This window comes from Pocillopora damicornis, chromosome 7, assembly GCF_964200805.1.
Source record: "Pocillopora damicornis chromosome 7, jaPocDami1.2, whole genome shotgun sequence".
Lineage (NCBI taxonomy): Eukaryota > Metazoa > Cnidaria > Anthozoa > Scleractinia > Pocilloporidae > Pocillopora > Pocillopora damicornis.
The window spans coordinates 6027433-6055338 of NC_142676.1; the positions used below are offsets into that span (position 1 = coordinate 6027433).

The window sequence follows — 27906 nt, forward strand, 5'->3', positions numbered from 1 at the left end:
AGGCGATTTGATTGGTCAGCAAAACACAGGCTACTTACAACCATGTACTCTTTTGCAATTTGAACAGACTAACCAAGAATTTCCCTTGAAGATGTTAGTGTGAACTGTGTATAGTTATGGTGCTTCGCACTAAAAAAAAAGGCTTTGAAATATGCACAGGTTGGCACCTCTTGATAAACTTGCTTGTGAGGAAATGATAGTGTACAACTTACAAGCTCTTCTCATGAAGAAGAGCAGTCATTTTCTGAAATGGGAATAAGAGTTTATGATGTAAAGATTGGCAAAGTTAAAATTATTGCTGCCTCTGTCAGACAAAAGAGGGCACCACCTTGGAATTCCTTTTCAAGTGCTATGCTGTTTGGATGTGTCATTGCTGTTGATCAAGAGTGACCTCACGTTACAGGTCTTTGATACATTGTTTCCTGCATGGTCTCAGTCTCATACGCTCTTTAACCCTCTAACTATCTGAAGTGATTAACATGTAACTTCTCCCTATAATATCAAACTTTGTCCAGCAAACAGGTAATGAGAATAATTAAACTTATCAGGTAGAAGTTGGTATCTAAGTTTGGATCTAACACCAAATTCTTGAAACTGATATCCAAGAAAACATGTAGCAGCTACAGGGGAGAATAACCAATTAGATCTTGGGACTTAACAGGTTAAATTCAAATTTCACATTGTCTCATAGATGGTTTCATAGTCTCACATGCCCTTCAACCTTTAATTCCCAGAAGTGATTCTTACACATAACTTCTCCCCAGTATCCAAATATTATCCAACAAACAGGTAATGAGAACACTCAAATTGATCAGATAGAAGTTATTATCTTGATCTCAAACCAACTCCTCATAACTAAATCACAAGGAAATGTGTCACAGATAAAGGAGAGAATCAATAATGAGATCTTAGGAGTTAAAGGGGTTAATTTGTGTTGGTCTAACACTACAAGCACATTTAAGTTTCCCAATCCACTGGCTCCAATGTCATCATGATATACTTTACATTGTACATCAACCCCTTAAATAAAACGCTTAAAGTTAGCCCTTAAGCTGTGTCAGTAAATATTTAGCTTGCTATCATTTCAAACATGTCCTCTTGAAGTTCAATGATGAGTTTGCATCAAAGCAGTAACCCCTCCTAACAAACCAGGTCTTCAAGCATTGTTAGAAACTCCTTTATCTTTAATATCTCTCTTTTTCTGTTTTGTTCATCCGAGATCACAAAGCATGGCCATTAAGTTGAGCGGACTTTCTTTCTACAACTTAGACTGGGAAATGCAAACAAAAATACATTTGGAGTAACCTCACCATTCCTTAGCACATATTCACCTCGCGTACTTTGTTTATGAAAATGCTCGATTTTTAAGACGTGCATGAAAAATTAATACTGTTATTTACGAAAATTTGAAACTACTTCCTGCTTAATCGGCTGAATAAAAAATCCGCGAGGACACCTCCCAAGTAAGTGACGAATGCGAATAACTTGCCCGTTACCATATATAATCTTCTCATCAAAGATCAAACATTCCGAACAACAATAATATCAGTCCTTTAATACAATGAAGTCAGTAAAATACAATGATCCATTATGTAGGTTTACCTCAATTCTCTCTCGATGCAACCTGAAGAAGCTTAAATGTAGAATAATTGAAATTATTTATTTCTAGCAAGATTTACAAGTACGTGATATTTCTCAATTGAAAAGCTTCGATCAACCGTGGGGTAGGAACAAATTCACTCTAAACAGTCTACTTACACATTCACTTGCGTTCGTTATTACAGAGAATACACTGAGAGAAATTGCTTTACCTCCTTAGGTGGCACATCCACCCATTACAACAATAAATCACGAAACGGCAAAACCACGGGTCGTCGGTAAACGTTTCCCGACTCTCTTTCATTTTCCATTATTATTTGGGGGAAGATTGCAGATCAAAGTGTATTCGCTTTCCCAAAATGAAGAGATCGCGAGTGATCAGTTCCAATAATGGCACAATCACAGTGTTTAAGGCCATAAAATACCACGGGAAAAGCTGCAGTGAATAAGACTCGTAGAGGAAACAAAAGGTCACATCGAGTGATATACCCAAACTGTCTATTGAACTTGCAACTCAATTGGACTTTAATGCGCGGGGCTTTGTATGTATAACTGTTCTAAATCAAAGTACAAGAGCTCCTTTCTTTGAACGGGTTTTGGTTCCCGGGGACTCCCGTAACAAGCGGATCTTCTCGCTGAATTTTCTCCACGTAGGTTTTCAGTTCGTTTGCCGCCTCCGACACTTTGATGCGATTAACTTTCAGTTCTGTTCTAAGTTGATCCACGGTGATTCTCTGAATTCTGAGGGTTTCTGTTGTTGTAGCGTAGGACATTGCTGCAAGGATTGATCACCAGAACTTGCTCGCTTGGTAACTGAAACTTCTGATCCTCTTGGTCTTTCGCTTCCGAATTTCCACTGAAACCTTCTAATCTTGTCAATGTGAAATACAAGCCGCAAGTGAGAAGGGTGAGGTCCCTTCCGAGCATGGGCAGTAGGGTAACACGACTCAAAACGCTTATTTACGCTCATGTCCGGAGCTTGTCGACGATTCCGATCATTGAACTCGGACGTTGGATGTGAAAAATGCTCTTTTTCAAGCTGAGTCATGAATTTTCTTTGTTATTTTCTGATATTTTGAAGGGGGTTTTTAAAAAGTGTTTTTGCTTGAGGATTATCTTGTAAATCTGTTTAAGTTTCACTGAGCCTCTGTGGGCTTTATTTCAAATTTTTTAAATTCAATTTTCTATTTTCTAATGTGCATGTTCTAATTCTCTAAAAATTTGATGAGGGAAGCCATATTCCACTCCTGGCCCTGGCCCTGTGCATTTGTCATCATCCCAACTTAAATCTCGGAACAGGCAATGTCTCAGATAAACAGTGCTCAGATTTGCTTAAAAAAAAAAAGGACCAAGCCTCTTTCATTGGTGATAAATTAGTGAACAAATCAAGCAATCATTTCTGTGTGGCTCGCAACAACTGGAGGTGATCTTGACCCTTTCATTTCCCAAAGTCACCAAATACCTATTTCCCCTAGGGATGTCTACAGTCTCTCTTAGTAAGATAATTTGTAGGAAAAGAAGTTTATACTAATGGATGATTTTAGTTTTATTCAACACTGAATTTGCAATGCTAACACAGTTAGTAATGAAAAGTTATCTGTAAAAAAAAAAAAATAATATATGGATCTTACAAGTGATGGGGTTGACAATAAAAAAGTTAACTCCACCATATCATTTCATCCTATCCCCTGACCCAAGCCTCTAATGCAGTAAGCAAAAAAAATAAAAAAACATAAACAAAAACAAGGCTGTCAAATAAGTCCATTCCATAAAACACTTTTTAATTTCCCTTTTGACAGCCTAACAAAGTGTCTACATTGCAAAAATTTTGGTTTGAATCTTAATAAGACAATATACAACAAATAAGATATAACAATACTATGCCATGACTTGCAGAAATATTTTCTCCTTGAATGCTGTTATGCCACAGAAATAAATACATAACTCTTTTTATTTTCTTGTAGAGAGCCCTGTCAGTTTTTCACACTCTGCAAAACATACCCTAACATGAAGCATGCTGAAAATATTATCTGAACAAAAAGGAAAAAAAAACAAGCGTTGGTATCATATTTTTTTTCATGGTTATTTTGATCTTGTGGTAATAACATATCATAAGCACTCACTATCTCATGATGAAATTGAACCTGTCCAGCATTGCCCCCCTTAAAATAATTAACCTCATTCCACAATTTTGTTTCTGATGGCCCATTAGGGGAAAAAAGAAATGTATTGAAAAAAATTAAAAGCTACATGCCGTATACATAAGTAAATATTAAAATATTTCTAAGATAATCAATTCAATCTACCTTCACGGAATGTTGGCTCGAGATACATTTCAGTTTCACTCAAACATCGGTTACACACAGTGATACCCATATTGATGAAAAGTTATCTGGATATCATCCCAACTGGTCATACAAGAATTAAACTCAAATAATGTCAAAATGGCTGCACGTTGCTAGACAGATGTTCTTTGTTTACGAAGAGGTCATCTTGGCCACATTTCGCATCCCAGTTCGAAATACTGTTCATGCTAATAAATTTCCAACAGGAAACTCGGATGAGAAGCAAAGCGGTTTATATATGTGTTGATTAAATAAAAGATTACGATTCCAAGAATCAAAAATTTCTCAGCAAAAATCAGTTTTTAAGGTAGTCGAAGTCGCGGCAGATCTGCTGTAAACAGTCAAGAAGCAAACCACAGAGAGAGTGTCTATGTTTGCAGTGTCATGTTAAAATTAAACTATCGCCGTAACCATTTGCATCTTTCCAAACGCAAATACAATCCAAAAAACTTTGAAAATAATCCAAGCCAAGGACAGTTTTTTGGGGGCTAAAATAAAAGGCAGGAAGACTTCTCCTTGTAAGGATTCACCGAGCTAGACACTCCCGTAACGAGCGGATCGGACTGAAGATTTTGCTCGACATATTTAGCGAGAGCAGCTGCAGTGGTCGAAATCGGCGTTCGTTCCATGTCTGCTTCGGCTCGTAGCTGGTCTACGTAGATTTTACTGACACTTGCTGGAGAAGCCATGATAATCTTGCTTCTGACGGCAACAGATTTCTTAGATCAACTCTGCGAATGGTTCCGAAGGCACAAGTTTCGCGAAACCACAAAGCCCCAGAAAACGATCATGCATTAGTCATGACTTTGTAGCCACCCTTTGGATACTCTTCGGGGTAGGGATAGTGAATTCCCTTAATAGCCTTTCGCTTGTTTGTTCTTTGTAAAGGCGCTTACAAGCTAAAAGGGTTTTTTCTTAATTCTTAATATCAACATTACTGTTAAAGAGAGGTCAAAACCTCGATTCCTTACCTTTTGAACTTTTTTTATGGAAGAAAGAAAAAAAAAATGTACTAGCTCACCCATCCCTCAAAAGATTGAAGGAGAGAACTCGCACCAGTCGGTTCGCAGTATATTGGTCTAAGTACTATCACTTCCCTCTAATTGCGCTTGTTGAACAACTTCAGTAGCGGGTTCTTATTCTTTTCCTCGATAATCATTCAATCATGTCTAAAAGACCAGGAAATGAAAATGGCGAAGAAGCTGTAACCAAGAAGAACAATCCTCAGTTAGGTGATCCTCTAAATATGCTGAAATGGATCGACGAAAACAAGAGTTCCTTTCTCCCGCCAGTATGCAACAAATTAATGTGAGTAAACTATCCACAAACTCTGCCAATTTCGAGTGTATTGTTTTCATCCTAGAGTCTTGACGTATTTATTTTACTCACTATTTCAAAAACACAAGAACATAACAAGAAAACTCCATGAAGGTCACTTGTTTTGAAACGTCCCTATTTCTTACTAGTTGATAAAACTTGTGTTATGTATTGCACGCTCTTTCAAGGTTACGCCTAACTAAGTACGGTTGAAAATTTCGATACCCTTAGATGAATATTTCAAAACTCACGAGGTTGCTCAAAAAAACATTCAGAATTCAGGCAAGAAATTTATTTTACAAATATGTCCAATGTATGCGGTGGAATTTAATTTGGTGATGGTTCTTTAAGGGTGCAATATCTTGCAATATCAGAAAGTGGTTATTGCGTACATTCCGTGCAGTTTAATGGTATAGCACCTTTTGTGAACGCAAGGGGCACAATATCGTTGGACTATTAATCACTTATTTCACTAATCAAGGAGTAATAAAATTATTGTTAATTATTTAACACCTTCACTCTAATTAATTCATCTGGAACTTATTTTAAAAGCCATTGTTTTTTCATTGAAAACGTAGAGCCCTTAATTTTTTCACTATTGTAATAGTGGCCTGTCTGCAAGGAAGCTTTCAATTGTTATTTTGATTTATCCAGACAGTAAATTATCTTAAAAATGTCCCTAATATACTCAGAACAAGATGTACCATTTCTTATTGGGGGCTGACTAATCAGAAGATGTTAATTAACCTTTTAACTCTCATGAGTGACCAAGACAGAATTTCTCCTCACAATATCAATACAAATCAAGCAGACAAGTGTTGAGAATAAAGAAAAATATCAATTAGGGGGTTATAAATTGATCCAATCCCAAATTCTCCAAACTAACATCACATGCACTGTATAGCAGACAGTAAGGAGAATTACTGATGAGATCTTGGGAATTAAAGTGTTAATTAAGGGTGCTGACAGAGGTCACAGCAGTAATTTTAGGTGTGTCTCGTCTACCATTGGAGGAAAAAAAAAAAATTTGGTTCAAATGGAATACATGTAGTCTGGTTAGAATCCGTCAAAGCATTTCATGAAGTGTATAAGATAACAAATGTAATGCAATCTATAGTAGGCATGATGAGAACACATCGTGTTGAACATTTGGTCAAATGATTTTAACATGTGCTCGTGTATTCTATCATGTACATCACAAAATTGACATTACACTGTTCAACTATAGTTTGGAGTGTGATTGGAAAATCCAGCAAAATTCAACATTAGCAGATTGGTGTTTAATTTTTCTGTTTTGTGGGAGAAAATTGTTGTAATTCCAGTTGACTGACATTTCTGTTCGAACTATTGTTTTTTGCAATTTCCTGTTGAAGCATAAGAACTTAACCCTGTAACTCTCAAGATCTCATTAGTAATTCTCCATACTGTCTGCCATACAGTTCTAGTGATGTTAGTTTGGAGAATTTGGTATTGTATCAATTTCTAATTCCTTAATTTATATTTTTCTTTATGCTCATCACTTGTCTGCTTGATATTGTATTGAAAGATATTGTAAAGAGAAATTGTGTCTTGGTCACCCATGAGAGGTAGAGGGTTGTAACTTTTATCACTTGTTTTGTTACAACACTCTCTATTTACTAGAGGAAATCATAAGTCTTAGTAGACCAGTTTCTGCCTAAAAGAAATGACACAAAAAATGAAGTATTAAAAAATTGTCTAACCCTGCCTATTTTCCCTTGACTTTTTATTGCACTGAGAATTGGATCTTTGGGGAATTTTATTTTATGTGATTTAATCTATGCAGAAAATTGTTTTTGTTCATAATAACCCTGTCACTCCAAAGATCTCATTTTTAATTCTCTTTACTGTCTTTGATATAAATATCATGATGTTAATTTAGAGAATTTGGTATTGGATCAAATATTAATCCCCTAAATGCAATTGATATCTTTTCTAGTTTCTCATTATTTGTCTGCTTAATATTGTATTGTCGTAGGAGAAATTATGTCATGATCACTCAAGAGAGTTGAATGGATAAAAGAGAATCTGCAATAAAATGCATGATTGTTTACAAAACCAATGAAAATCCTTGAGATTTAACCCTTTAAACCCTAAGAGTGATCAGGATCTAATTTCTCCTTACATTAATATTACTAAACCATTCATTAAGATCATGAGAATAAAGAAAATGATCACCAACTTAAGAATCATTGATCTTCAAATGAATTCTCCTTGTCAGTAGTAAAAGACATTTATAGAGAAGAGTATGAAGAATTTGGATACTGATGTTAGGGTTTAAAGGGTTGAAGGTGAAACAGAAGTTCAAAAATACTTTTGTAACCTTTAGGTATGGTGCAGGGCAGTTAAAGGTGATGTGTGTTGGTGGACCAAATGTCAGAAAAGATTACCATATTGATGAGGGAGAAGAGGTAAGTTAATAAAGAACTAACAATGATTATATCATCTCCTGATATTAGTGCTTTACTGCTTAAAAAAAAAAAAAAACATATGAAAGAAACAGATGAGATCTAAACACCTCCAATTCTGCTCTAACAAAATGCTATTAGCAAACTGTGCCAGATAAATTTTTTTTTCTGTAAAATATGACTTCCTCTCTATGTATTATGGCAGCTATTTCAGGTCCAGAAGGTTTTGTACTAGAATTGGCTAAGAAGCAACTCTCGGAGGCCTCAATTTTGATACACTATCCATAAAATTGGTTTTGAGAATAGGCTGTTTTTCTCAATTAACCCTCTAGCTCCCAAGATCTGATTGTTGACTCTCCCCTGCTACACCTTTCCTCGTAAATGAAATACAAGAATCTGGTGTGAGATCAAGATAACAACTTCTAGCTGATATGGTTGTGTATTCTTATGACCTCTTTGCAGAATATTTTATAGATTCATTAGGGAGAAATTACCCATTAATCACTTCAGGAAGTTGAAAGGTTACTCTCTTAAGGGCTGGTTGAGACATCATGCCCTATAAGAATAATCTTAGGATATTTCTTCACAATGTATTTGAAAAGCGACATTTTTAGGCAAATGAAGATTGATTGTGATCTGTTATAGAGAGTATCCTGATGTAAAATCAAATTTTCTCTACGAATTTGTAACAAAATATCTTGCTGAGCTGGAAAGGAGGATGACTGACCATTTCTTCAATGTCTTGCTAGTTCTTTTACATGGTTAAAGGAGACATGAACTTGAGGATTATTGAGAGAGGAAAACCAAAAGATGTAATCATAAAGGAGGGAGAGGTATACTAAACTCATTTTATAAATAATGAGAATAAGTTTTTGATAAATACAATTTGATAGAAATGATATTTGATGATATTTTCTTCACAACTATTTTGTAGTTGAAAGTTTTCTTGGCTAAAGGGTCTTCACACCAATGTGATTTTTTCTTTGTCCTCAGTTAATTATTGACATCTTGAAAAAGGAAAGATGATGGTGACAACAGTTTAAAAATTAATTGGAAATAAAGGAAAAATTTGAAGCACAAAATATTTGGTCCTTTGTTATATTTATTGTTAAGGAAAACTTAAAGTAGTAATCTAAAGCGACATTATTGCAGTTTCTTGATCCCAAATTGGCGTTCTCTTTGCCCTGAACCATCCTAGTTGGGTTTTATCCTGCAAATTTAGAAGTTTGGAATAAATTCAATAATATTTTTTTCAGGTCTTTGTACTCCCAAGCAGGATACCGCACTCGCCTCAACGGAAGGAGAACACTGTTGGATTGGTATGGTGCTAGTTGGTGCTCTTGTGTTTTTGTCTACTTTTTAGTTCAGAGTTAAACTTGTTAGTACCCCAGTGAGTCTTTGAGGTCTTTTTAAAGATGTTTCCTAACCCTTAAATTTCCAGTGATTGGGTTTGGATCCAGGAATTAATGATAGGGAGGTTCAAGATTTGATTCACAAAAAAACAGAAATTTATTATATACTTTAGGTTGAGTAGGCTATGGTGTAAAATTACTCATGAGATCTTGGAAGTGAATGGGTAAATAGAGAAGATATCCTGCCTTTTAGGTCATTGAAAGAGAGAGACTTCCTGAAGAAACTGATGGTTTAAGGTACGATGTGATGCACTCATGTTCAGTGCAATTAATAAAAATATAATATTGAAGAACAGCTCCCTGAAAAACCTGTTGGCTGACAGATAACTAACGAGCTACTGACAATCTACCGCCAGGTTACTAATTGGTGATATAATCTAGCATTAACATCCAAAGCAAAACTTTGACTCTACTTTATATCTACCTTAAAATGTTGAACATACTTTGCATATGTTGTACCACTTATAAAATGAGTTGATACCAACTGTCGGCTGTTGGTTGACTGCTTGTTGGTGAATAGCTGAGCTTAAAACTTTCAGCCAAGGTGGAGTTGTTCTTCACAGTTACTGATAAATGCACAAGCAAAGCAACCTATGGAGTAGCATGACAATTTTGAGGGCTTTAATTTCTTTTGGATTTTGCAGATTTTCTTTGACTTGAAGTTAGTTTGGACCATCAGAAAAAAATGGCACAAAATGAAATGTCACAAAAAATTTACCATCTTTTGTCAAATTAAAAATTTTGCATACAAGTCAAGTATCAACTAGTTGAATTCTTTACTATGGGATTAATTCAAAATATCCATCTTTTAATTATCAGCCATATAGCTCCCCTATGTATTGTTCAACAAGTTGGAATCCCATTACAGCTATTCGTGCATGTCTTTTAGAGTTGTTTTCTCAGTAACAAAATCATGAATGTAAATGTATATTTATCAAAAACTTGTTCTCATGTAAAGGTACTTTTGTGACGATGGTGTGACACCTCTTTGGGAAAGATGGTTTCATTGCGAAGACCTTGGTACGCAGCTGGGACCAATCATCAAGTCGTAAGCAATAAATCAAATATATTCTGTTCCATGTACTTGAATATTCTGAACTTTGCAATGGGCCTCGCTCTTCATAGAGTCTCAGTGGCTCAGTGGTAGAGCATTAGAATGCGGAATCTGAAGGTCTAAGGTTCAATTCCTGATTGGGACTTAGAGTTTTCTCTTTGTCCCTTGCTCGCGGCAAGACCAAAAACATCTTTCTCTACTTGAATGTTGTTACTAAACAATCATTATTGTAATTGAACTGAGTGGAGTGCAGTTTAGTCTGAAATCAAATCCATGATTTCAAAATTGAACAGTTGTGCAGGGCAAGCTTTATTTATAGTCACAAGTTTCATACCAAAATTGCACAACAAAGTTCAATTACCACATTGGTACTTTTTTTTGAAATTCCAAAATTCAGTCACTCCAATACATGTTATTTAGTCTGCACAAATCTTTTATTGATCAAGTATTGAGCTGGTTTGTAAAAAGTTGCAAAAATTGTCATCGTTTTTCTGCAATTTGATTGGCTTTTCTAAACAAGCCTTCAAATCTGATTGGTTGTTGTATTTTAGTAAAACTGTCTCATTGACTGGGAAAAAGATGAAATTCAAAGCATGAAATGGTGTGATTTGTGAATAAATCATATGGATGATAGCCAATCAGACTGCAAAGATTATCAATGATTTTAAAATGGATGTAATAAATGCTGTCAATTTACGTATGTGGTGCTGTGATTACAGCTTTTAAAAGTATTAAAATGCTTTTGTTGTCTGTGTATTTTCAGATACTTTTCATCAGAAGAATACAAAACAGGAGTCCCAACCTCTGGTTTGTAGAGATGATTTTTAATGGAATTTAGATAGAATTTGTTTTATTTAAAAATGTCCTGAAAAGTTTTTCTGTCTATATCTATTCAAGCTATTGGTCACCAATGCATCTAGAAATTTACTTTTGGTGAAAACAAGTTTAATCCCTAATCCACCAGTTAGCACATAGTTCTTAATTCTTGTCAATGTTCTTTGTGTAAACCAGCTCTCGAGAAACCAAATCTTTGTAATTTTATTCTTCTAAATTCACCTGGTTATCTTTTACTAATAGAAATATATTGTATGCAAAGAAAAATCTTTAAAACCATTTATTTTTGTGCTTTGCTGCTAGGCAAAAATTTTATGAATCAGACCTTTTGGTAGCCAAATTGTTCTCGCAGAGATTACAACAAATATTTTTAAATACCACTTGGCACCTTAGAGAGAAAGTTAATTTCAGAACCTGCTATAGTTTACCATGCAATAGTTGAGATGTAGAGCTGCATGAAAAATTTCCTAAGTTCATTTATTATGTTTGTTTACTAATTTTTGTTGCTTTTTTTTTGACTCTGAGAAATCCTCCTGGGGGAATGGTCAATTGGCAATTACAAGATTTAATGATTTATAATAATTTAGAGACTGATTGTTAACAATCATTGTGCCATTTTTCTTTTTTTTTTTTGGATTGCTTAGAAAATGTTTCCAAGGACCCTCCTGTCAAAGTTGACCTTGAAACTGAAGTCAGTGAACCCTTTTCACTGAAAGAGGTACATATGTTAATTTTATTATCACAGATTCTAAACTTGGATAAAAATTTTAAGCAATTGTGACATGTCTGGGAAATCTTAGTGCCTGTTATGATTCAAACCTCAGAAATTATGATTTCACAGTCACTTGTACATAATATTATGTTAATTTTACTCTCACTGTGAAAATGAAGAAAGATTTCAAACAATTTTGAAAGTTTAGGGAAGCAAAAAAATTTTGGAGTTCCATAGGTTAACTAATAACACAGCAACCTTCATCACACTGAGTGGTTTTCTCCTATCTTTTAGTGGATTGCTGAACATAAAAGTGAAATTGAATGTGGAACAAAGGAGCTGTTTGGTAAAGGAGAATTCAAGGTGAGTGCTTAACTTATGTTTTGCACTCGCTTCTTTGTTTTGGCTTTTTTTTTCCAACCAGATTCCTCTCCTTTAAAACCCTTTGATCCATAAGAGTTACAAATCTAATTTCTACTTACACTACCACCCTGAATCACACATTAAGGTAACCATGATAAAGGAAATGATCACCAGTTTAAGAGGCATTTGATTGTCCAACAAATTCTTCTTGTCAGTACCATCAAGAAATGTATAGAGAACGGTATGGAGAATATGCATATTGATGTTAGGGTGGAAAGTGTTAAGAGACCAGTGCTTTATTTTTTATCAGTGAGAAGGTATTCACATCACTCAGATACCTTTTCGTAATAGAATATGGTGTTTTGACTTGCCTTACTCAGGGCACTTTGTGGTTTCTCATTCTTCTGGGCCATATTGTCTAGTGATATGTGCTGATACAAGCTGTGATATCAGTTAGTCTTGTCATGGGAAAGTAATGAGGACAACTTGAAGAAAAGCAAAGGTGTCTATTACAAGTGCAAAATTACCTGTCAAGAAAACTGGTGCATTTTTTCTCATTGCAATAGCTTGTTGTGTAAAGAAGAGAAAAATCTAAAAAATTTGTTTGTCAAATGCACTGAAATGGGCTTGTTAACGAGTTCATATTGGTCATCATTAAGTTCTATATTGGTTTACAAGGTTAGCATCAAAGAACAAAAACTATAATCTGAATGAACTTGTATTCATGTTGGGCTGCAATCATCAGAGGATGCCATGAATACTTTAACCCTTTACTCCCTAACATCAGTATGCAGATTCTCCATACTACTCCTGAGACATTTCCTAGGGTTCTGACAAGGAGAATTTTTGTATCAACAATCAAGAGATTCTTTAGTTGGTGATCATTTCCTTTATTCTCGTGACCTTGATGTTTGATTTAGGGGTGATATTGTGAGGGAAAATTAGATGTTAATCACTCTTAGGGGTTAAAGGGTTAAGAGACTCACATCTGGTCTCACCTCAGTTGGTGTGATTTTATTTTCTTGTAGATAAATGTTCATGGTGAAGGGGAACAAACTGGTGAATGGCAAGGGGAAACATGGCTTTATCAATTGGTGAGTGTTCATATGTTGTTCATGTTACAGAATGTTACTTTGTGAACAAAATATCCTACATGCTTCTCATGTGAATTAATGAGCCCAAGCTTGTCGAGGAAATTTGAAGGAGTGCATAAGGAGAAGTCATCACTCAAGCCTAGCGGCTAATTCAGTGAGAACATATTCCAGTTCAGCAAGTAGGATTGCTAATACTACCCCTTGAGTGGGATGCCAGTTCATCACAAGGTTACCCTACCCCCAACTCCAGTATTTCATCAGGTTTCCCTAACAATTCATCAGTACCCATTTGTACTCCTAGGAGGAGAGAGGAAAGTGTTTTGCCCAAAAACACAACTCAATGACCCACCCAAGCCTTGAGCCTGGGCTTCTTAACCCAGAATCCAGCACGGCAACCCATAGGGGAAAATGAACAATCAGATTGTGGGAATTAAGGAGCTATTTACATTTTTTTTTCAGGAGGGAGATACAACTGTCTCATTAAACGGTGAAACGAAAAAGATTTCCAAAGATGATGTTCTTCTCATTCCATCAGGTGCTAAGTGAGTAACATAACTTTTTAGCTATTTTTCTTTTGCCTTTTTATTTCTTATTAGCCCAGTTAATTTATATTTGTGAGTTAATTGCATTTATCACTTTATCAATTTCACACACTTTTATTGCTTATTTTCTTACATATTTGCAAGATATTCCTTTGACCCACAGATAGCAAATGCTAATCAAGGCGGGTCATTTATTTATTTTCTCTTTACTGACTTAATTAAATTACACTGGAAATAAAATGAAAATGAAGAAATATAACATAAAAGGACAAAAAGATACACAAGAAAAGAAAAAAGAAAAATCACATATGTTCATTGTAAAGGAGAAAAAAATCCTGGAGTTTCTAGGTGTACGAAAAATATTGTAGGGCTGGTTCAATTTGATTCAGTTTTGCTGTGTTTGAATTTTAGCATTTTTTCAAGATATGTTTTCCTTGGAAACTCTTTATCAATTCAGTGAGTAATATTTTTTTCATTTTGACCTGCAGGTACACTGTGAAAAGATCCAAAGGTTCAATTGGTCTGAGTGTTGTTATGGACCCAATGGCTAACAAGTAAAAACATACATGGCTGTAGTATAGAGGAAGAATTCAAAAGAATGTCTTAACCCTTTACACTCTGATATCAGTATGCAAGTTCTCTACACTCTTCTCTATGCATTTCCTAAGGTACTTTAGGGGAGAATCTGTCTAATAATCAAAACCTTCTTTAGTTTGCAATCATTTGGCATGACCATATTGTTTGATTTAGTGGCGAATAGAGAAATGAAATGTTTATTACTTGTAGGACTTGATGGGTAGAGATGCTTCACCAATTCTCTCTTCTCAAAACTCACTGTGATCTTTTGACTCACGAGTGAATAGACAGATAATAGGAATAACGAAGAAAATCAACCTGGGGATATTTTTTCATTTTTATACTTTACGGAGACTCAACCCCTGGGAAAACTTTTTTGAAGGGTTCTTTTTTACATATATTTAAATGGATCATACTTTTGTTATGAACAAGATAAACCTACTGTTTACTCGAGTCCTAAATAGAGTACCAAAGTTTTGAAGAATTTTTTTTAACTTTGAGTTATATTTGACTACTGTAACATTGTTAAAAAAAAATGGAAATGATTCAGTTATTCCTTGTTGGATTATGTTGTACCACCCTGAAGGATCAGTTGCGACGTGTTGTAAATGTGAGTGCTTTTAGATTAATCCAGTATCGTAAAGCAAAACAAAAGTTCTCATATTTGCGAATCAGAGCGCGGGAGAATATCACCAGGAACCAATGAGAACTCAAGGGCAGCAAAACACGATTGACCAACTCGCTAGTGATTTTGGTTTGAATCTGATTGGTTGAGAAAGTGGCGCGAAATATCCAGACCAATCACATAGGAGTAAGGCAAAATCAAAGTGTTCCTGGATTACTTTTGACTTTGAACACTTTTGCTAAATTTTCTGTTACCACTTTCGTTTACTCACTTCTCTTCCGTATGGCCCAATAATTGTTAGGCTGTTCTTTTGCGAAATTTGCATCGTTAATTTACCTCCACGGTTTCTATGTTAATTTCAGTGGGCGTATGAAATGGTAAATCTTCTGTTTTCTATAATTGTGACATGTCACGTGCGGAGGCTGACGAATCCTCTTACTTTGGAACGAAATGAGTTGGGAAGAACTGACCGTTGAAATGAGTAATTATAGTGTGCGAATATCCGCGAGATAATAGCGCGTTTGATATTCCCAAGAGCTTAACATCAAAGGAGTTGAACCCTGGTTTTATCATAGGTGGATGTCTTAAATTAGCTCTGGTTTAATTGTTAAACTGAAGAAATGTAAAATGGTTTCCGTGTTTACATAGCCTGATGTAAACACGTGGGAGGTTAGGAGAACAAGAGATAAGCGTAGGAAACCACGACGCGAAGCGGAGTGGTTTCCAGCTTCTCGAGTGTTCTCCCAACCTCCCAACTGTTTACATCAGGCTATGTAAACACGGAAACCATTTTACATTTCTTTTATAAAATAACTAATGAAAGAGGAACGAAAACCGTGTTTACATACGCTCATGTAAAATGGTTTTATGGCCAATCAGAGCGTGCGTACTATTTGAATTATTTTATAAAATGTATTAAAACACTGGTAAAGAACGTGAATTGTGATATGTCACGTGCGGGTGACTAAACAGTGATATCGAACGAATTTGTTTTGCTTTCGACGTCCATCAGCGGGTCGAAGCCGTTCCGTGTGATTTGAAATCATGTTTCAAACCTTTAATACAAATGCTAGAGCTAGAAACAGTTTCCAACTATCCTCTTCTCTTCTGTTCACACTGTGCAGATAATACTGTTTTCCTTTTCCCTTTGTGGCGTGCCTGCACAGCGCTTAGGCCTAGATGAAGGGGGAGAAACTCCATCCGTAACCAGAACAGTGGAACAACGTAATATATAATTTATGGGAGAATCCCCAAGTTTTAAAAGACATCGACTCCAAATGTTCCTCGACTCGTAGCTTTCTGGTCTAGTTTAATCTAGTTTTTGTGTGTATAATCGACTTACGCCTGTTTTTATGCTTAGCGAGCTTGCGGGCAAGAAAAGACGCCATATGAAAATTTGAAATTCTTAATTCGGCTTGAAATTCTTCGAATTCAACTAAATGTTTCGTTCGCCACACACCTCCTCAAAAGTGATGATGACGGAAAAGCAAGAGTCATCTACGGAGAATAGGCAAGGGCCTAGTAACAAACGAAAGATCAAGTCAAATCGAAGTTTTGAGACAGCGCGTGATGTGTTGTGTCGAAGGGCGTTCGTTGTGGGTCATAACTTCCAAGGAGCTGACTTTGTAAAGGTTTGTTTCAAGGTGAAAAAAAATCGACATTACCTAAAGGAATTCAAGAATGAAACTAATTTTTTCCTGTGTACCTGTCAACCTTACAAGTCGAAAATTATTTGATCGTAGGATGATATGACTCTGATGTAGAACATATTGATTCATTTTGTGGAACAAATTCACTCTCATTTGGAAAGATACGACTTCGAGTGAACCGACCGTGGAAAGGGTGATCGGATACCGCGATTATCAGAAAGGGTAAGTGCCTTAATTTGCTTAAGAGCCTAAGATCAAAAGAGCCGAACCCAAGATTTATCATGGGTGGATCTCATAGAAATTCGTTTTATATTGTCTCTGGTTTAATTGTTAAACAAGTTTTAAGACATTGGTTAAATGAACCATTTCAGAAGCGTCAAAAAACACATACGTCACAGTGCAGCCTTTTACTCAACATCAGTGGACCTTGAACAAGGGATAATTTCGAACGAAGAATGGCTGCACGAAACCTTCATAGCTGCTAATACTTTGCTTAGGTCGACTGGAAGCTTCAGAATTATTTAAAATCATTATTACGAACTTGAACTGAGTGACAAATATATCGGGATTTGCCTTTATACATACAAAGCTCTTTCTGGGGGTGAAGAATCAGATGATCACGACGCAAAAAAAAAACACGCAATGTCACTACCACTGGACTCTACAAAACGAATTCGTTTTTCTTCCTTGTAAAGCAGGAGATGAAAAAGCGAAACTCTTGCGCTGGTTCTTTCGACGAAATAATCGGAGGACAAAGATCGACGAATATTGCGTGATAAGTGTTCGGTGATTTTGTACCACGTAATAAAAAATAGCCAATAGAAGCGTGCAAAATTAATGGAAGGGCTCGTTAGGTTGTTAGTTAGAAATGGTAATCCTAAGATGATGATAAATAACTCCTTCAGCGGGCGCGTTGCTTTATTAGAAGAATCGATATCACTACTGAAATTAGGGCTTAGTGATTCAATAAACTGATGACCACATGGGCCCAAAGGATTGAATGGACCAATTCCTTCAGGTTTTCCAAAATGTAAAGAAAGCCGACCTCTTTCTGAGAACTTTAATTATAAAAAAAAAAAAAAGATCAGGATAAAAACTAAAATTTGCTTCTAGGGTAACTTAAAATTAATTTACTCTCCGCAGGCTTTCACCAAAAATCCGTTGTCCCTTTTCTGAAAAAGGAAGGCTTGCAAACTTTCCCTCGATTGTCACGTTTGTTTGCGAAGGATTTTTTCATTTGAGATGACTTTCAACAATTTCAAATAATTTCGAACTATCAACTGTTACCCCTCGGAGAAGAAGACACTTCTCCCCTCAGTAAGAAAACAATTGCCTTTCATTCTGTCTTTGCATGCATGAAACATTGTGTCTATCGCAATGCAGACAAGAGCTGGAAAGGAGTATTTGCATAATCGGTTGTGTCGAGTTAATTCTACAAACCATTGATTTTCGTCAGAAAGATTTCACTGTGTATCAGTGAACTCCATTTAAAGTCACTAAAGATTAACCCACCCCAACAAAGATTTTCGACCTTGTTATCAAGGTGAACAGCGCCCCTGATTTACATTAAAATGATTCCGTCGTAAATGATTGAATCCCCCAGGGAAGAGAGTGGACCAGGTAGTTCTCTCGTCAGTATGAAGACAATTGACTTTCATTCTTTCATTCTGTCTTTGCATACATGAAATTCTGTATATCGTTATACAGATAAGTGCTGGAGATCAGTATTTGCGCATTCGGTTGTGACGAGTGACTGCTACAAGCCACTGACTTTTACCATAAATATTCCTCTACGTTCACTGAACTTTAACAAAAGATCACCCATGAAATATAAGTTAACCTGGCTCTGCTGTCATTGCTAACATGGTAATGGAAGACGTGGAACAAAGGGCCTTAGCCACCTCAACGGTTAAACCCTTTTTCTGGAAACGATATGTCGATGATGTTATTTCTGCGGTATCCGGAAATGATATGCACCTCCTGTCGCATTTGAATTCAATAGAGCCTTCGATCCAATTCACCCTTGAGCGTGAAAAGGATAGACATTTGCCCTTTCTTGATTTAAATGTGCATCAAACCATGTCTGAAGGTTAATAGAGTCGTAAATCATAGCACCTCTTTAATTTAATACTCCCGAGGGAAGGGAGGAATTTAATGAACACGAAAATGACCCAAGAATTCCGCCTTTTTAAGAATGTGCGTAGTGAATGGAAAGTCACTCTGCTTGAGTACTTCGAAGAGGAAACATCTCCAATATTTCAGCCTGCTCAGAGGTAAGTTCTCCACTAATCGTCGGCGATTTTTGCAGCTTTCGATGGCGCGGCTTATATCAATTCTCTCTTATAATTTTGTTCAATTACAGTTTTTTTTTCGTAGTTAGTTTGATTAGGCCGAGATTTTCTTTCTCAAGTTCATCGCCAAATATCCTGCCCCAAAAATTAAAAACGCGTACAAATCATACATTTTCCTATGCCATTAGCCATCCATTGCTTATGGTGATGGTTCAGAGAATTTAGTACCAAATTGCAGCATTCTTCAAGTGGATATTTTTTTTTGTTTTCACCACTTATCAGCTCGATATTTAAAGTACTGATATTGTAAAGAAAAATCGATCCATCTTTTCCACTTCTGGGAGTCAAGGATGGAATGAAAGATCATTCCTACAATGAATAAAGCAAATTTGGATTCTATCGAAGAAGTCTAAAATAAATTAGGGCATGGAAAGCGAATCATTTGGAGCAGTCTCACGCGATGTGAGCGCGAGGGGCGAGTCTCACACTCGCGTCAAACATGAGTCACACACACGCTTCACCCCCACCCTACGCTCGTTTACGCTCAGCTAAATATGCAAATTTTAAATGCGACCAGTGCGGTATAAAGCTATATCCAAATGCCTAATGACGTGTTTTTTTCTGACAAAACATAGATCAGATTTTCCATTGTTTTTACTTGAGATTCAATAACCCTCTTTCTGTTCTATTCTTCTCTTATTTGAGTAACACGCACACGATGGTTTCTTTTCTAAGAGGTTCTGGTTTTACCACGGTGATCTTCGATGTATAATGGAAAAGCACTCATCCAAATCATTTACTGAACTCAACTAATCTACTCGTGTCAAACCGTTCGTGGAACAAATTAAAAATTCCTGAATCGAATTAAAAGTTAATTAGACCTTAATGCCGGTGCCAGAAACAACTGGCACTAGAAGATCGAAATAATAATAATTTCTCGAGACTAATCATCGTTATTCTTTGCCCATTTCTAGACTCCAACAATCCGTCAAGTAAAAATATATTCTTGGGTATTATTACCGTGTAACTGACTTAAGACATAATTACCGTTTAAACATGAATCATGACTCTTGGGCACACTGGAGGCAAACCTGATGTCTGAGAAGGAAGTCACTCTATTTCTTTCGTTGTGAACATGAACTTCAAGAGTGATAAACTCAAAACGACCGTGATTTCGAACATTTTTGTTGTTGTTTACAGGACCCTTAAGAATGGCTCAAACTGGATTGATTCTTGTTCCTTTACTCTTGTTGTCCATCGCGATTCTAGGTAAGATTTCCTAATATGCAAATCTGTAAATCAAAACCTGGAACATTTTATAGTGTAGTGGACAAGGGACGGAAGCCTGGGAAAATTAGAGCCCGGAGGAGTACTGGGGATGAGAAAGGAAAAGGAAGGAATCGGAAAGAATGCGACAGAAACCACATCATCACAAGAGAGATACCCCAACACTAGCACCACTACTGTAAGACCCAAATTCCCCGATCTTCTTGTCGTTAATGAATTCGTTTTCTTAATTATTATCTTAGTGCAGAGCAGATCTGCAGAAATCTGTGACTCAGAGTCAGAAATCCAGCACCTTGCCACAAAAACCCTACCTGCTACAAGAGCCGCATGGTCAATAACAGTGCAAATAACAACGGGTTACCCCAATGACCCGCACAGGAAAACACAATGTAGATACCGATGCGAAACGTTTTGCAGGAGTTCAGCCAAATGGAGAGATTGCATAGCCTTCGCATCGCAGGTTAAAGCTGGTTACAACTCAGGTTGCCTTTGCTGGGGATACAAATCTCTCCCCTCCTTTGGATCTGATGTTTCAATTGGAGAGGCCACTTACTTAAATGGTTGGTGTGTATCAGAATTTTTCAGCAATGGGATGACATTTTAAGTGCCCAGACTCCAGTCCTCTCCGCTCCGAAGACATTTAACAAGGCTTCTTGGCCGCCAGCTTAGTCAAGTGTCTAACTTAAGTGCAGCATGTGATTCGTTTAATAAATTTGTAATAATAATCGAGTTGGGAATTGATTAGACCTGTCTTTGTTCTGCATCACTGTTTATTTAGTAAGGCTGCTTGTCAAGATAAACAGAGTTCAAGTCTACAGTATAATGCTGGTGTGTTATCTCACTTGGTACCTAAACTGGGAAAGGTTACGTAGGAATTAGATGCGGACTAAAATGAATAATCGACTGATAACTGAAACTTGTTTGTCTCAGTCTCTTAACAAAGACTGGGAATTGCTATAGTGGACTCAAATAGTCCAACATTGAAACTAAGCACAAAAATACAACTTTCCCAAAAATCCTTGAAAAGAAACCACATTCTTAACTAATGGAAATCAAATTTCCTTGATTTTCTCTGTCTGTGGAAAATTTAACCAAACCTTATCTTATGTGAGAGATGTAGTAAACTGTACAGGAACCAAGGATGTTTGTTTGTAATACAGGAGAGTTGTTATGTATGTATTTACGTGAGTAATATTTTAAAAATACCCTGCACTTCCAATGATCATCATCCTCAGTCCAAGAGGCGAAGCCACAGTGACAACTGATGGGTACTTGGCATACAACTTCACACATTTTTTCATGACTGAAATTCCATTCCTAAAGTATTCATCAATGTTCCCTGCAAACACCTGATTTTTCATTCTTAATTCTCCATTCTTCATTCTCCATTGCGCATACCCCATTCCCAATTCCTGACTCTCTATTCCCAATTCTTCGTTCTCTATTCTCCATTAACCATTTCCCACCGCTCATTCTCCGTTTCCCATTCTCCATTTCCCATTCTCCGTTTCCCATTCTCCATTTCCCACCCTCCATTTCCCATTCTCCACTTCTCATTCTCCATTTCCCACCCTCCATTTCCCATTCTCCATATCTCTTTCAGTCACATTCCTCCATAACCATTGGTAACTCGCGTAACTCTGGTTTGTGTCAAGCAATAAAGGCACAACCACCTCCCTTTGGTTCTCCGTGAGAAACCAGCCTCTCAAACAGAATTTAGTGAACAGTTGGTGAATTCCCACCAACTCATTAACAAGACGTGAATTGTGTCACTGACTGATTTACATCAGGATGATTTTGTGGCAATTATGCACCCATTTTCGGGAAAAAGGAAGAACCAAATAAAAGCTGAAACAACTCAAGGATTTACATGAGAAATAAATTACCCTGTGTGTCAAAGAGTTCGTACGAAGAAATACGCAGTCGATAGAAATTCTATTTTAGTGAGACGAGACTTGTAGACTAAAAAAACTGTAAATGAAAAAAACCGCTTAAAAAACTATAAAATTAAGTCGCAAGTTTACCATGAGGCATTCTGTCTGTTCTAATGCATATCAAAAGTATTCAAACTCATGTTTTCGCAATTTTCTGAAGAAGGTACGCATTTTAGTGGCAAGTCTATTCCGCGCCTAGAATCTCGTTTAAATAAAAAAAATGAGATTGGACCGGTGTTTTTGTTCTAACTGTTTTAATGCACCACATTCATAATTTTTTACTCTCATACGTGCAAAAAGCGTTCTTCACAGTCTGGATTGTGCGCTCATCAGTTATATGTATAGTGGGTTAATTTTTGACACAATGATTTCAGTGAACTAAACTAAAAAAATTGTATTCATTGTGCTGTGCGGAGAAAATAACTTAGAGACAATACTAAGAATAAATCTATGAACGAAACTAATTTTAAAAATGTTAAAACTAGGATAAAGGATGCTGGCATTGTCCACGTTTTGTTTTCAAGGAAAACGTAAGTTTGTCTAGTTTTCTAGCTGCAAGGGGCGAAAGAGGCCAGATGGAATTAAAAGCCATCTTTTGATTATGCTTATCACAGAACGGATCCTTGATCTCAGACAAATACGCGTCCATACGATAATCAACCGACAGAAAAATCATCTGAAGATGGTCTAAAAAATTTTCCCAAACAGAACTGAAAAGGAAGAATGTTTTATCAACGCATTCACCTCGGCAGTAATGATAGAAATATTTTCGACCGATAGGCTCAGAGTTCTTCGACTTTTTCCAGTGATGCACTTCCTCTCAAAGCGAATAATTATGTTTCCAATAATTGATTATGTCCACTTAACCAATCAAAAGCGCCTTCATCGGAAGCCTTTTTTCATCTGGTGTTATTGTTTTAGTTCTCGTATGAAGAGTCGTGTCGCATGTGCGGTGGCTTTTGCCACGCTACGTGACGCATAAGGGTCTATGTTTGTTTCCAGAAGGTTTACCTTTAAAGTGATTGATCCTAAAAATCCTCAGCTTATCCTGAAGGTGATCACACTAGGATACCTGAAAGCCCCTTTGTGAACGTTTGAGGTGAGACATTTTGCTATGGCTTCACAATAGATTAACTGATGTTTTCGTTTTAGCACTCAGTTGTTTGGTGAGCATAAGAGAGTTTGATCCTGACGTCGACAACAACAGCAAATAGAAAAAAAAATGAACTCTAGTTTCACTCCTCTTCTTATAATCCGCCGTCGGTCAACTCTTTAGGAAATATTGCAAAAAAAGTATCTCGTTCACGGTAAAAGCAGATGTCTTCATTTTCAAATATGAAAACGGCTGAAAGCAGACGACAAGAAGTTTAATTTTTGTCACGCTTTTTCCGTCTGCCGTAAGCGTTATGCATAACCTTTTCAGTCCTTCTAAAGTTTGTTCAAAGAAACGATAATTCGTTCATCAGTGTTGAAGACTAAATAAAAAATGGAGCTTTCTGGAGTATACGACGTTTTTCTTCGAAGTAAACGCGTATTATGAAACAGAACAGATCAGACTTTCGACACTCGTACTTAATCGAAGAGTTCGTGTATCATCGATGGTAAGAGAGACAATTTCACAAAGTTATGTGAAAGAAACCAATGGTTTAAAGTTTTAACCACTGTTTTTTTCTCTGCAGAAATAATTTTGCATTATTTAAAAATGTTCTAGACAATGTTTCAAATGGTGTAATTAAACAGGGAGTTATATGATGACGATTTCGACAATAATAGCAAACTATCAAGTGAAGCAAAGATTGCATTTCCTAATTTATTTATTCCAGGCCATGGCCTAAGAATGCGAAGACGAGGCAGAAAGATTGAATACTCAGTGTTATTTCCTCTGCGGTGCCTTTTCCGCCTGTCAAATATGCAAAACTGTCATATGAACTATAGAAAATACGAAGTTCATTCGGTAAATAGAAATATATAAGCTTGAATCGAATTCAATATTCCTTGAAAGAGAATTTAGCGATTTTTCTAGCTTAAGTTGGTTACTCATGACCATTCCTCACTGAAATATATTTTGTAAAGTAGAAGGGTAGAAAAAAGTAGATCATATATGATTAAAACAACAAACTGTATATAAATAAGCGAGTAATATTTCATTCATCGCTCAAACTCATTTGTTAGAAGTTTTCTTTTAAACAATGCAGAAGTACTGTTTTGTTTAAAAAGTAATGTAATTGAGCAAACAACTCTTCTGGTTTCTTCTATTAGTACATGTTTTGTCCGATAAATTGATGTTTTCTTATTTTTCTGCAATTTCAACAGTGAGAGCGAGTTTTTAAACCCAGCTGCCTAGCTGCGATATTGTATTGTTCATCAACGATATGTTCCAGGCTCCCGGTCTCACTCTCGCTCTGGAGACGAGCGAAATGATGGGGCAAAACAATGCCCAGAGGTTGTCAGGAAATGGCAGCAGCATTTTTCCCGCCATTTTTTACCCGCCTGCTTTTTCGCTTGTTTACGCTGACCGTGTGTCTGGCATTAGCCGTGTTTTTCAAAAAGTGACGTTCGTTAACTGTGTCTGTTCTCTCAACCAGGTTTGGCTTCATAACGTCGGTAAGCATGCGCAATACTGTCGGCATAGTCCTCTTGGCAACCGTTGTTATTCTCTCCACCCAGGAACAGGTGTTAGGTTTGTGCTACAAGCGCTTTATACATTTTTACAAAGTACTACGTCCATAGCTTGAATAATTCAGTACCTTTTTTTGTGCATCTCGGTTTACTGAGAGAAATCTTCGGCAATAAGGCACCGGCTGAAAGCTACATCAGACAGCTGGTATACTGAATTATATGCTCATTACTTTCTATATCAAACGATAGGAGAACTCGCTTCTGATGGTCGAGAAATAGCTCACAGAACTGATGTTTCTTTTTTGCTTTTTGAATCATTCGGAGGCAATCGTGAGGTGAGACGTTAGTCGCGCGCGAGGGGTAGAACGCGTAGCGCTCCTCTTGCCCTCGCTTCTACTCGCTCAAAAACCGCCAGAAAAAAAAACCGCGTAATCTGTAGGAAAAAGAATAAACAGAAAGACAAACAGGACAGCTAGTTCAACACATCAGTCGTTTCATTTTTCTGATAGTTTCTAAGTCTTGGTCATAACTATACAAATAAATAACTTACACAAAACTTTCATCATGAGTGCTAAGCAAGTCTTATTAATGGATTTTCGGTCAACATTTTCATAGAACCCGAGTGTGGTGCCAGGTATATCTCAAACGACATTGAGGCTAAGCGGATCGTTGGAGGCCAGATCAGTTCACCCGGGGCGTGGCCCTGGCAGGTAGCTCTACTGCAGAACAACACACAGACGTGTGGAGGCTCGCTTGTTTCCCCAGAGTGGGTTGTCTCCGCTTCACATTGTTTTGTGGGTAAGTTTTAATGTATTATCATAAAGTGGTGCATGTTCAGCGGGCAGTTCCATTTAGAAGCGCACGCGCGAGCTCATCCAACTTCCTAACACGAACAGCCCCATTGCTTATAAATTTGTTCAAGAATACTCAATTACGTGGAAAGAAATTAGAAATACAACGACCTAATTGAAAACAATTTCAAATTAGGTATTAGTTAAAGCTCTGCTGATCCCAGTGCGCATTGACCCGGAAAATTGTGTTTTTCTTCCACTGAGTAGAGATCAAGCACAAGATACTCCCAAGCACTTTTCCAGAAAAACAATTCTTCATTTCACCCAGTGAGAGTGAAGGGTTTTTCTCGCAGAGAAATAGGATTTCGATCAAATTTGAGAGGAATTTTTAAATTTGCTTCCCTTTGTTTCTCAGAACGTAATTTATTTTCTTTGTGAGTTATAGTTCGGTTCGTGCATTCCTGTCGGGCATATATAGTGCAAGTTCCAAAACAACAGAAAGTCAAAGTATCCTTGATATATTAGCAACCTAATACTTTACACTTCCTGGTTACAGGTTCTGGATTGTCCAAGAATCCCAATCACTGGACAGTAACCTTAGGTGAACATCACCTAAAAAATGAGGACTGGTTTGAGCAAGCTAGAGAGGTGAAAGCAATTTACCTTCATCCGCAGTATAAAAACTCTGCCAACAAAGTTAGTGATAATAAATTGAAGTCAATCCCTCCGGATTACGACGTTGGTAAGTGAATTTATTCACGTCAACATGTTTTGTCAATTTCGAACTTTTCTTAAAAAAGGACTGGCTATTCATCATCATCATCATCATCATTGAACTGTTTTGTATTGATTTGCCATTGCTTAGCAAATAGGACACAGAAATTAGCACAGAACGTTCGCACTTGTGGGAGGTTGCTCAGTTGTTTCTCACAAGATGAAGCCTGTGAGTAGGCCCTTGTTAGTAGCGCTCCAGGATGCCCTCCCCCCCACCCCCCCAAAAAAGGAAAGATTAGAGATGAGTCAAGGAGAGGCTTTGTGGATGTCTGGCACAAATAATTAGTGCTAGATCCCTTGCCGGCCTCTCTTGTTTTTCACAAGATGAAGCCTGTTAGTAGGCCCTTATTAGTAACACTTCAGGACGTCCCCCCTCCCCCCTCCTCTCCCCCCCCCCCCCAAGGGAAGGGTAGAGACAACTCGGGGAGAGGCTTTCCGGAGATCTGGCATTAATAATTAGTGCCAGACCCCTTGCCGACCTCTCGCTGACTCGTTTTGGTTGAGGCCTGGTACCTTCTGGGCGAAGAATCTCTCAGGCTGGAGCGCTGATGTGAGGGCTTAACAGGATGTGGATGAGATTTAGGAACATTGTCATAGAGACACCTATCTGAATAGTAGAAATTACCACCTATTTATCGAACAACCGATACTGTTCTGTGAAAACCAAACTGAGCATTTTTCTATCTTGTTTTGCAGCTGTCTTGCATCTTAAAACTCCCGCCATTTTAGACAACTTTGTGTTCCCCATCTGCCTCCTTCCTCCAGGCTTCAAGTTCCCCGTAGGTAAGGAGTGTTATGTTAGTGGCTGGGGCCACACTCAGTGGAGAGGACCTAAGCCAGATATTCTGAGGGAGGCGAGGGTAAAACTTGTACATCCGGACAAATGCAACTCAGAGGAATCCTACAACGGAGCCATACACAACAGAGCACTGTGTGCTGGATTCGAGAAAGGTGGCGTCGACGCATGCCAGTATGACAGCGGTGGGCCGCTGGCCTGTGAAGAAGAGGGGCTCTGGTATCTGACTGGGGTGGTTTCTTGGGGTCATAAATGTGGCGACCCCCACAAGTATGGGGTGTACGCTGACATGGAAGTGATGACAGACTGGGTCAGAGAAGTTATCAGTCAAGCAGAAAGTAGAAATTAACTAAACTAGAAAAAGAATGTAGAATCAATTAGGTTATCATTAATTTTAAAATTTAGAATAAAAAAGTTAAAATAAACAGCTTAAAAAGAAAATGTGAAACCTAAAGTCTGATTGAGGTTGTTAGACTATGGACTTGCATTCTCTTTGGCACGGACTGGACGGGTGTGGCTGTTTTTGGGCATGGGGGGGGGGGGGGGAAGGGAACAGTGCTTTGGAAAGATTACTTTTAAAAAGGCACAGAAATAATTATCACGCGAAGCGAAATTGATCACTAGAATACTAAACTCAGTCCAAGTAGCTCACCATGCTAAACCGGCTGACCCATGCAAAAGAAGTGGTGCAAGGTACGGTGAACAGAAAAATGCATCAAGTGCGTGCGACATTCAGAATGAAATTGAACTAAAAAGCTTCAGCATCCTGACGCTAAAGAAATGGAAAAGCACCAATTCAAATTATTTACTGTGCTCAACTAATCTGCTCGTGTCAAACTGTCCGTGGAACAAATTAAAAATTTCTG

The 27906-nt window shown here is 37.2% G+C and overlaps 3 protein-coding genes and 1 non-coding gene across 10 annotated transcripts; all 4 read left to right on the forward strand.

The window, feature by feature from the left end:
• Nucleotides 1-5015: 5015 nt before the first annotated feature.
• Nucleotides 5016-14607, forward strand: LOC113677840 (3-hydroxyanthranilate 3,4-dioxygenase). Its single transcript, XM_027194676.2, has 12 exons — nucleotides 5016-5252; nucleotides 7609-7690; nucleotides 8437-8520; nucleotides 8944-9006; nucleotides 9293-9336; nucleotides 10058-10147; nucleotides 10917-10960; nucleotides 11632-11705; nucleotides 11994-12062; nucleotides 13091-13156; nucleotides 13616-13698; nucleotides 14187-14607. Exons 1-12 carry the CDS (start codon nucleotides 5110-5112, stop codon nucleotides 14254-14256), a joined length of 912 nt encoding a protein of 303 aa, XP_027050477.2. The 5' UTR covers nucleotides 5016-5109; the 3' UTR covers nucleotides 14257-14607.
• Nucleotides 10226-10298, forward strand: Trnar-gcg (transfer RNA arginine (anticodon GCG)). The gene has a single exon. It is a non-coding gene; the product is annotated as a tRNA-Arg (tRNA).
• Nucleotides 14605-20941, forward strand: LOC113677827 (uncharacterized). Of its 6 annotated transcripts, XM_089212647.1 has the most exons (4): nucleotides 14605-16770; nucleotides 16920-18821; nucleotides 20040-20108; nucleotides 20544-20941. In XM_089212647.1, exons 2-4 carry the CDS (start codon nucleotides 18743-18745, stop codon nucleotides 20570-20572), a joined length of 177 nt encoding a protein of 58 aa, XP_089068773.1. In that variant the 5' UTR covers nucleotides 14605-16770; nucleotides 16920-18742; the 3' UTR covers nucleotides 20573-20941. The 6 variants fall into 6 exon arrangements, with proteins under 6 accessions (XP_089068773.1, XP_089068772.1, XP_089068771.1 ...); XM_089212646.1 differs by having other exon boundaries at nucleotides 20040-20941; XM_089212645.1 differs by lacking the exon at nucleotides 14605-16770 and having other exon boundaries at nucleotides 17987-18821; nucleotides 20369-20941.
• A 2003-nt stretch (nucleotides 20942-22944) lies between these two features.
• Nucleotides 22945-27494, forward strand: LOC149042258 (transmembrane protease serine 2-like). Of its 2 annotated transcripts, none has more exons than XM_089212648.1 (5): nucleotides 22945-23159; nucleotides 24646-24740; nucleotides 25295-25477; nucleotides 26027-26212; nucleotides 26941-27494. In XM_089212648.1, exons 2-5 carry the CDS (start codon nucleotides 24671-24673, stop codon nucleotides 27387-27389), a joined length of 888 nt encoding a protein of 295 aa, XP_089068774.1. In that variant the 5' UTR covers nucleotides 22945-23159; nucleotides 24646-24670; the 3' UTR covers nucleotides 27390-27494. The 2 variants fall into 2 exon arrangements, with proteins under 2 accessions (XP_089068774.1, XP_089068775.1); XM_089212649.1 differs by having other exon boundaries at nucleotides 22964-23159; nucleotides 24374-24740.
• The last annotated feature ends 412 nt before the right edge of the window (nucleotides 27495-27906 follow it).

What these genes read in the sequence shown, in the direction of transcription:
- LOC113677827 (XM_089212642.1), top strand. Translation starts at nt 18,743, where the DNA reads ATGTGCGTAGTGAATGGAAAGTCACTCTGCTTGAGTACTTCGAAGAGG. An exon ending in ATATTTCAGCCTGCTCAGAG is followed by an intron (nt 18,822 to 20,368) that starts GTAAGTTCTCCA and finishes TTATTATCTTAG; the next exon opens with TGCAGAGCAGATCTGCAGAA.
- LOC149042258 (XM_089212648.1), top strand. Translation starts at nt 24,671, where the DNA reads ATGCGCAATACTGTCGGCATAGTCCTCTTGGCAACCGTTGTTATTCTC. An exon ending in CACCCAGGAACAGGTGTTAG is followed by an intron (nt 24,741 to 25,294) that starts GTTTGTGCTACA and finishes ACATTTTCATAG; the next exon opens with AACCCGAGTGTGGTGCCAGG. An exon ending in CGCTTCACATTGTTTTGTGG is followed by an intron (nt 25,478 to 26,026) that starts GTAAGTTTTAAT and finishes TCCTGGTTACAG; the next exon opens with GTTCTGGATTGTCCAAGAAT.
- LOC113677840 (XM_027194676.2), top strand. Translation starts at nt 5,110, where the DNA reads ATGTCTAAAAGACCAGGAAATGAAAATGGCGAAGAAGCTGTAACCAAG. An exon ending in AACAGGAGTCCCAACCTCTG is followed by an intron (nt 10,961 to 11,631) that starts GTTTGTAGAGAT and finishes TGGATTGCTTAG; the next exon opens with AAAATGTTTCCAAGGACCCT. An exon ending in TTGGTAAAGGAGAATTCAAG is followed by an intron (nt 12,063 to 13,090) that starts GTGAGTGCTTAA and finishes ATTTTCTTGTAG; the next exon opens with ATAAATGTTCATGGTGAAGG.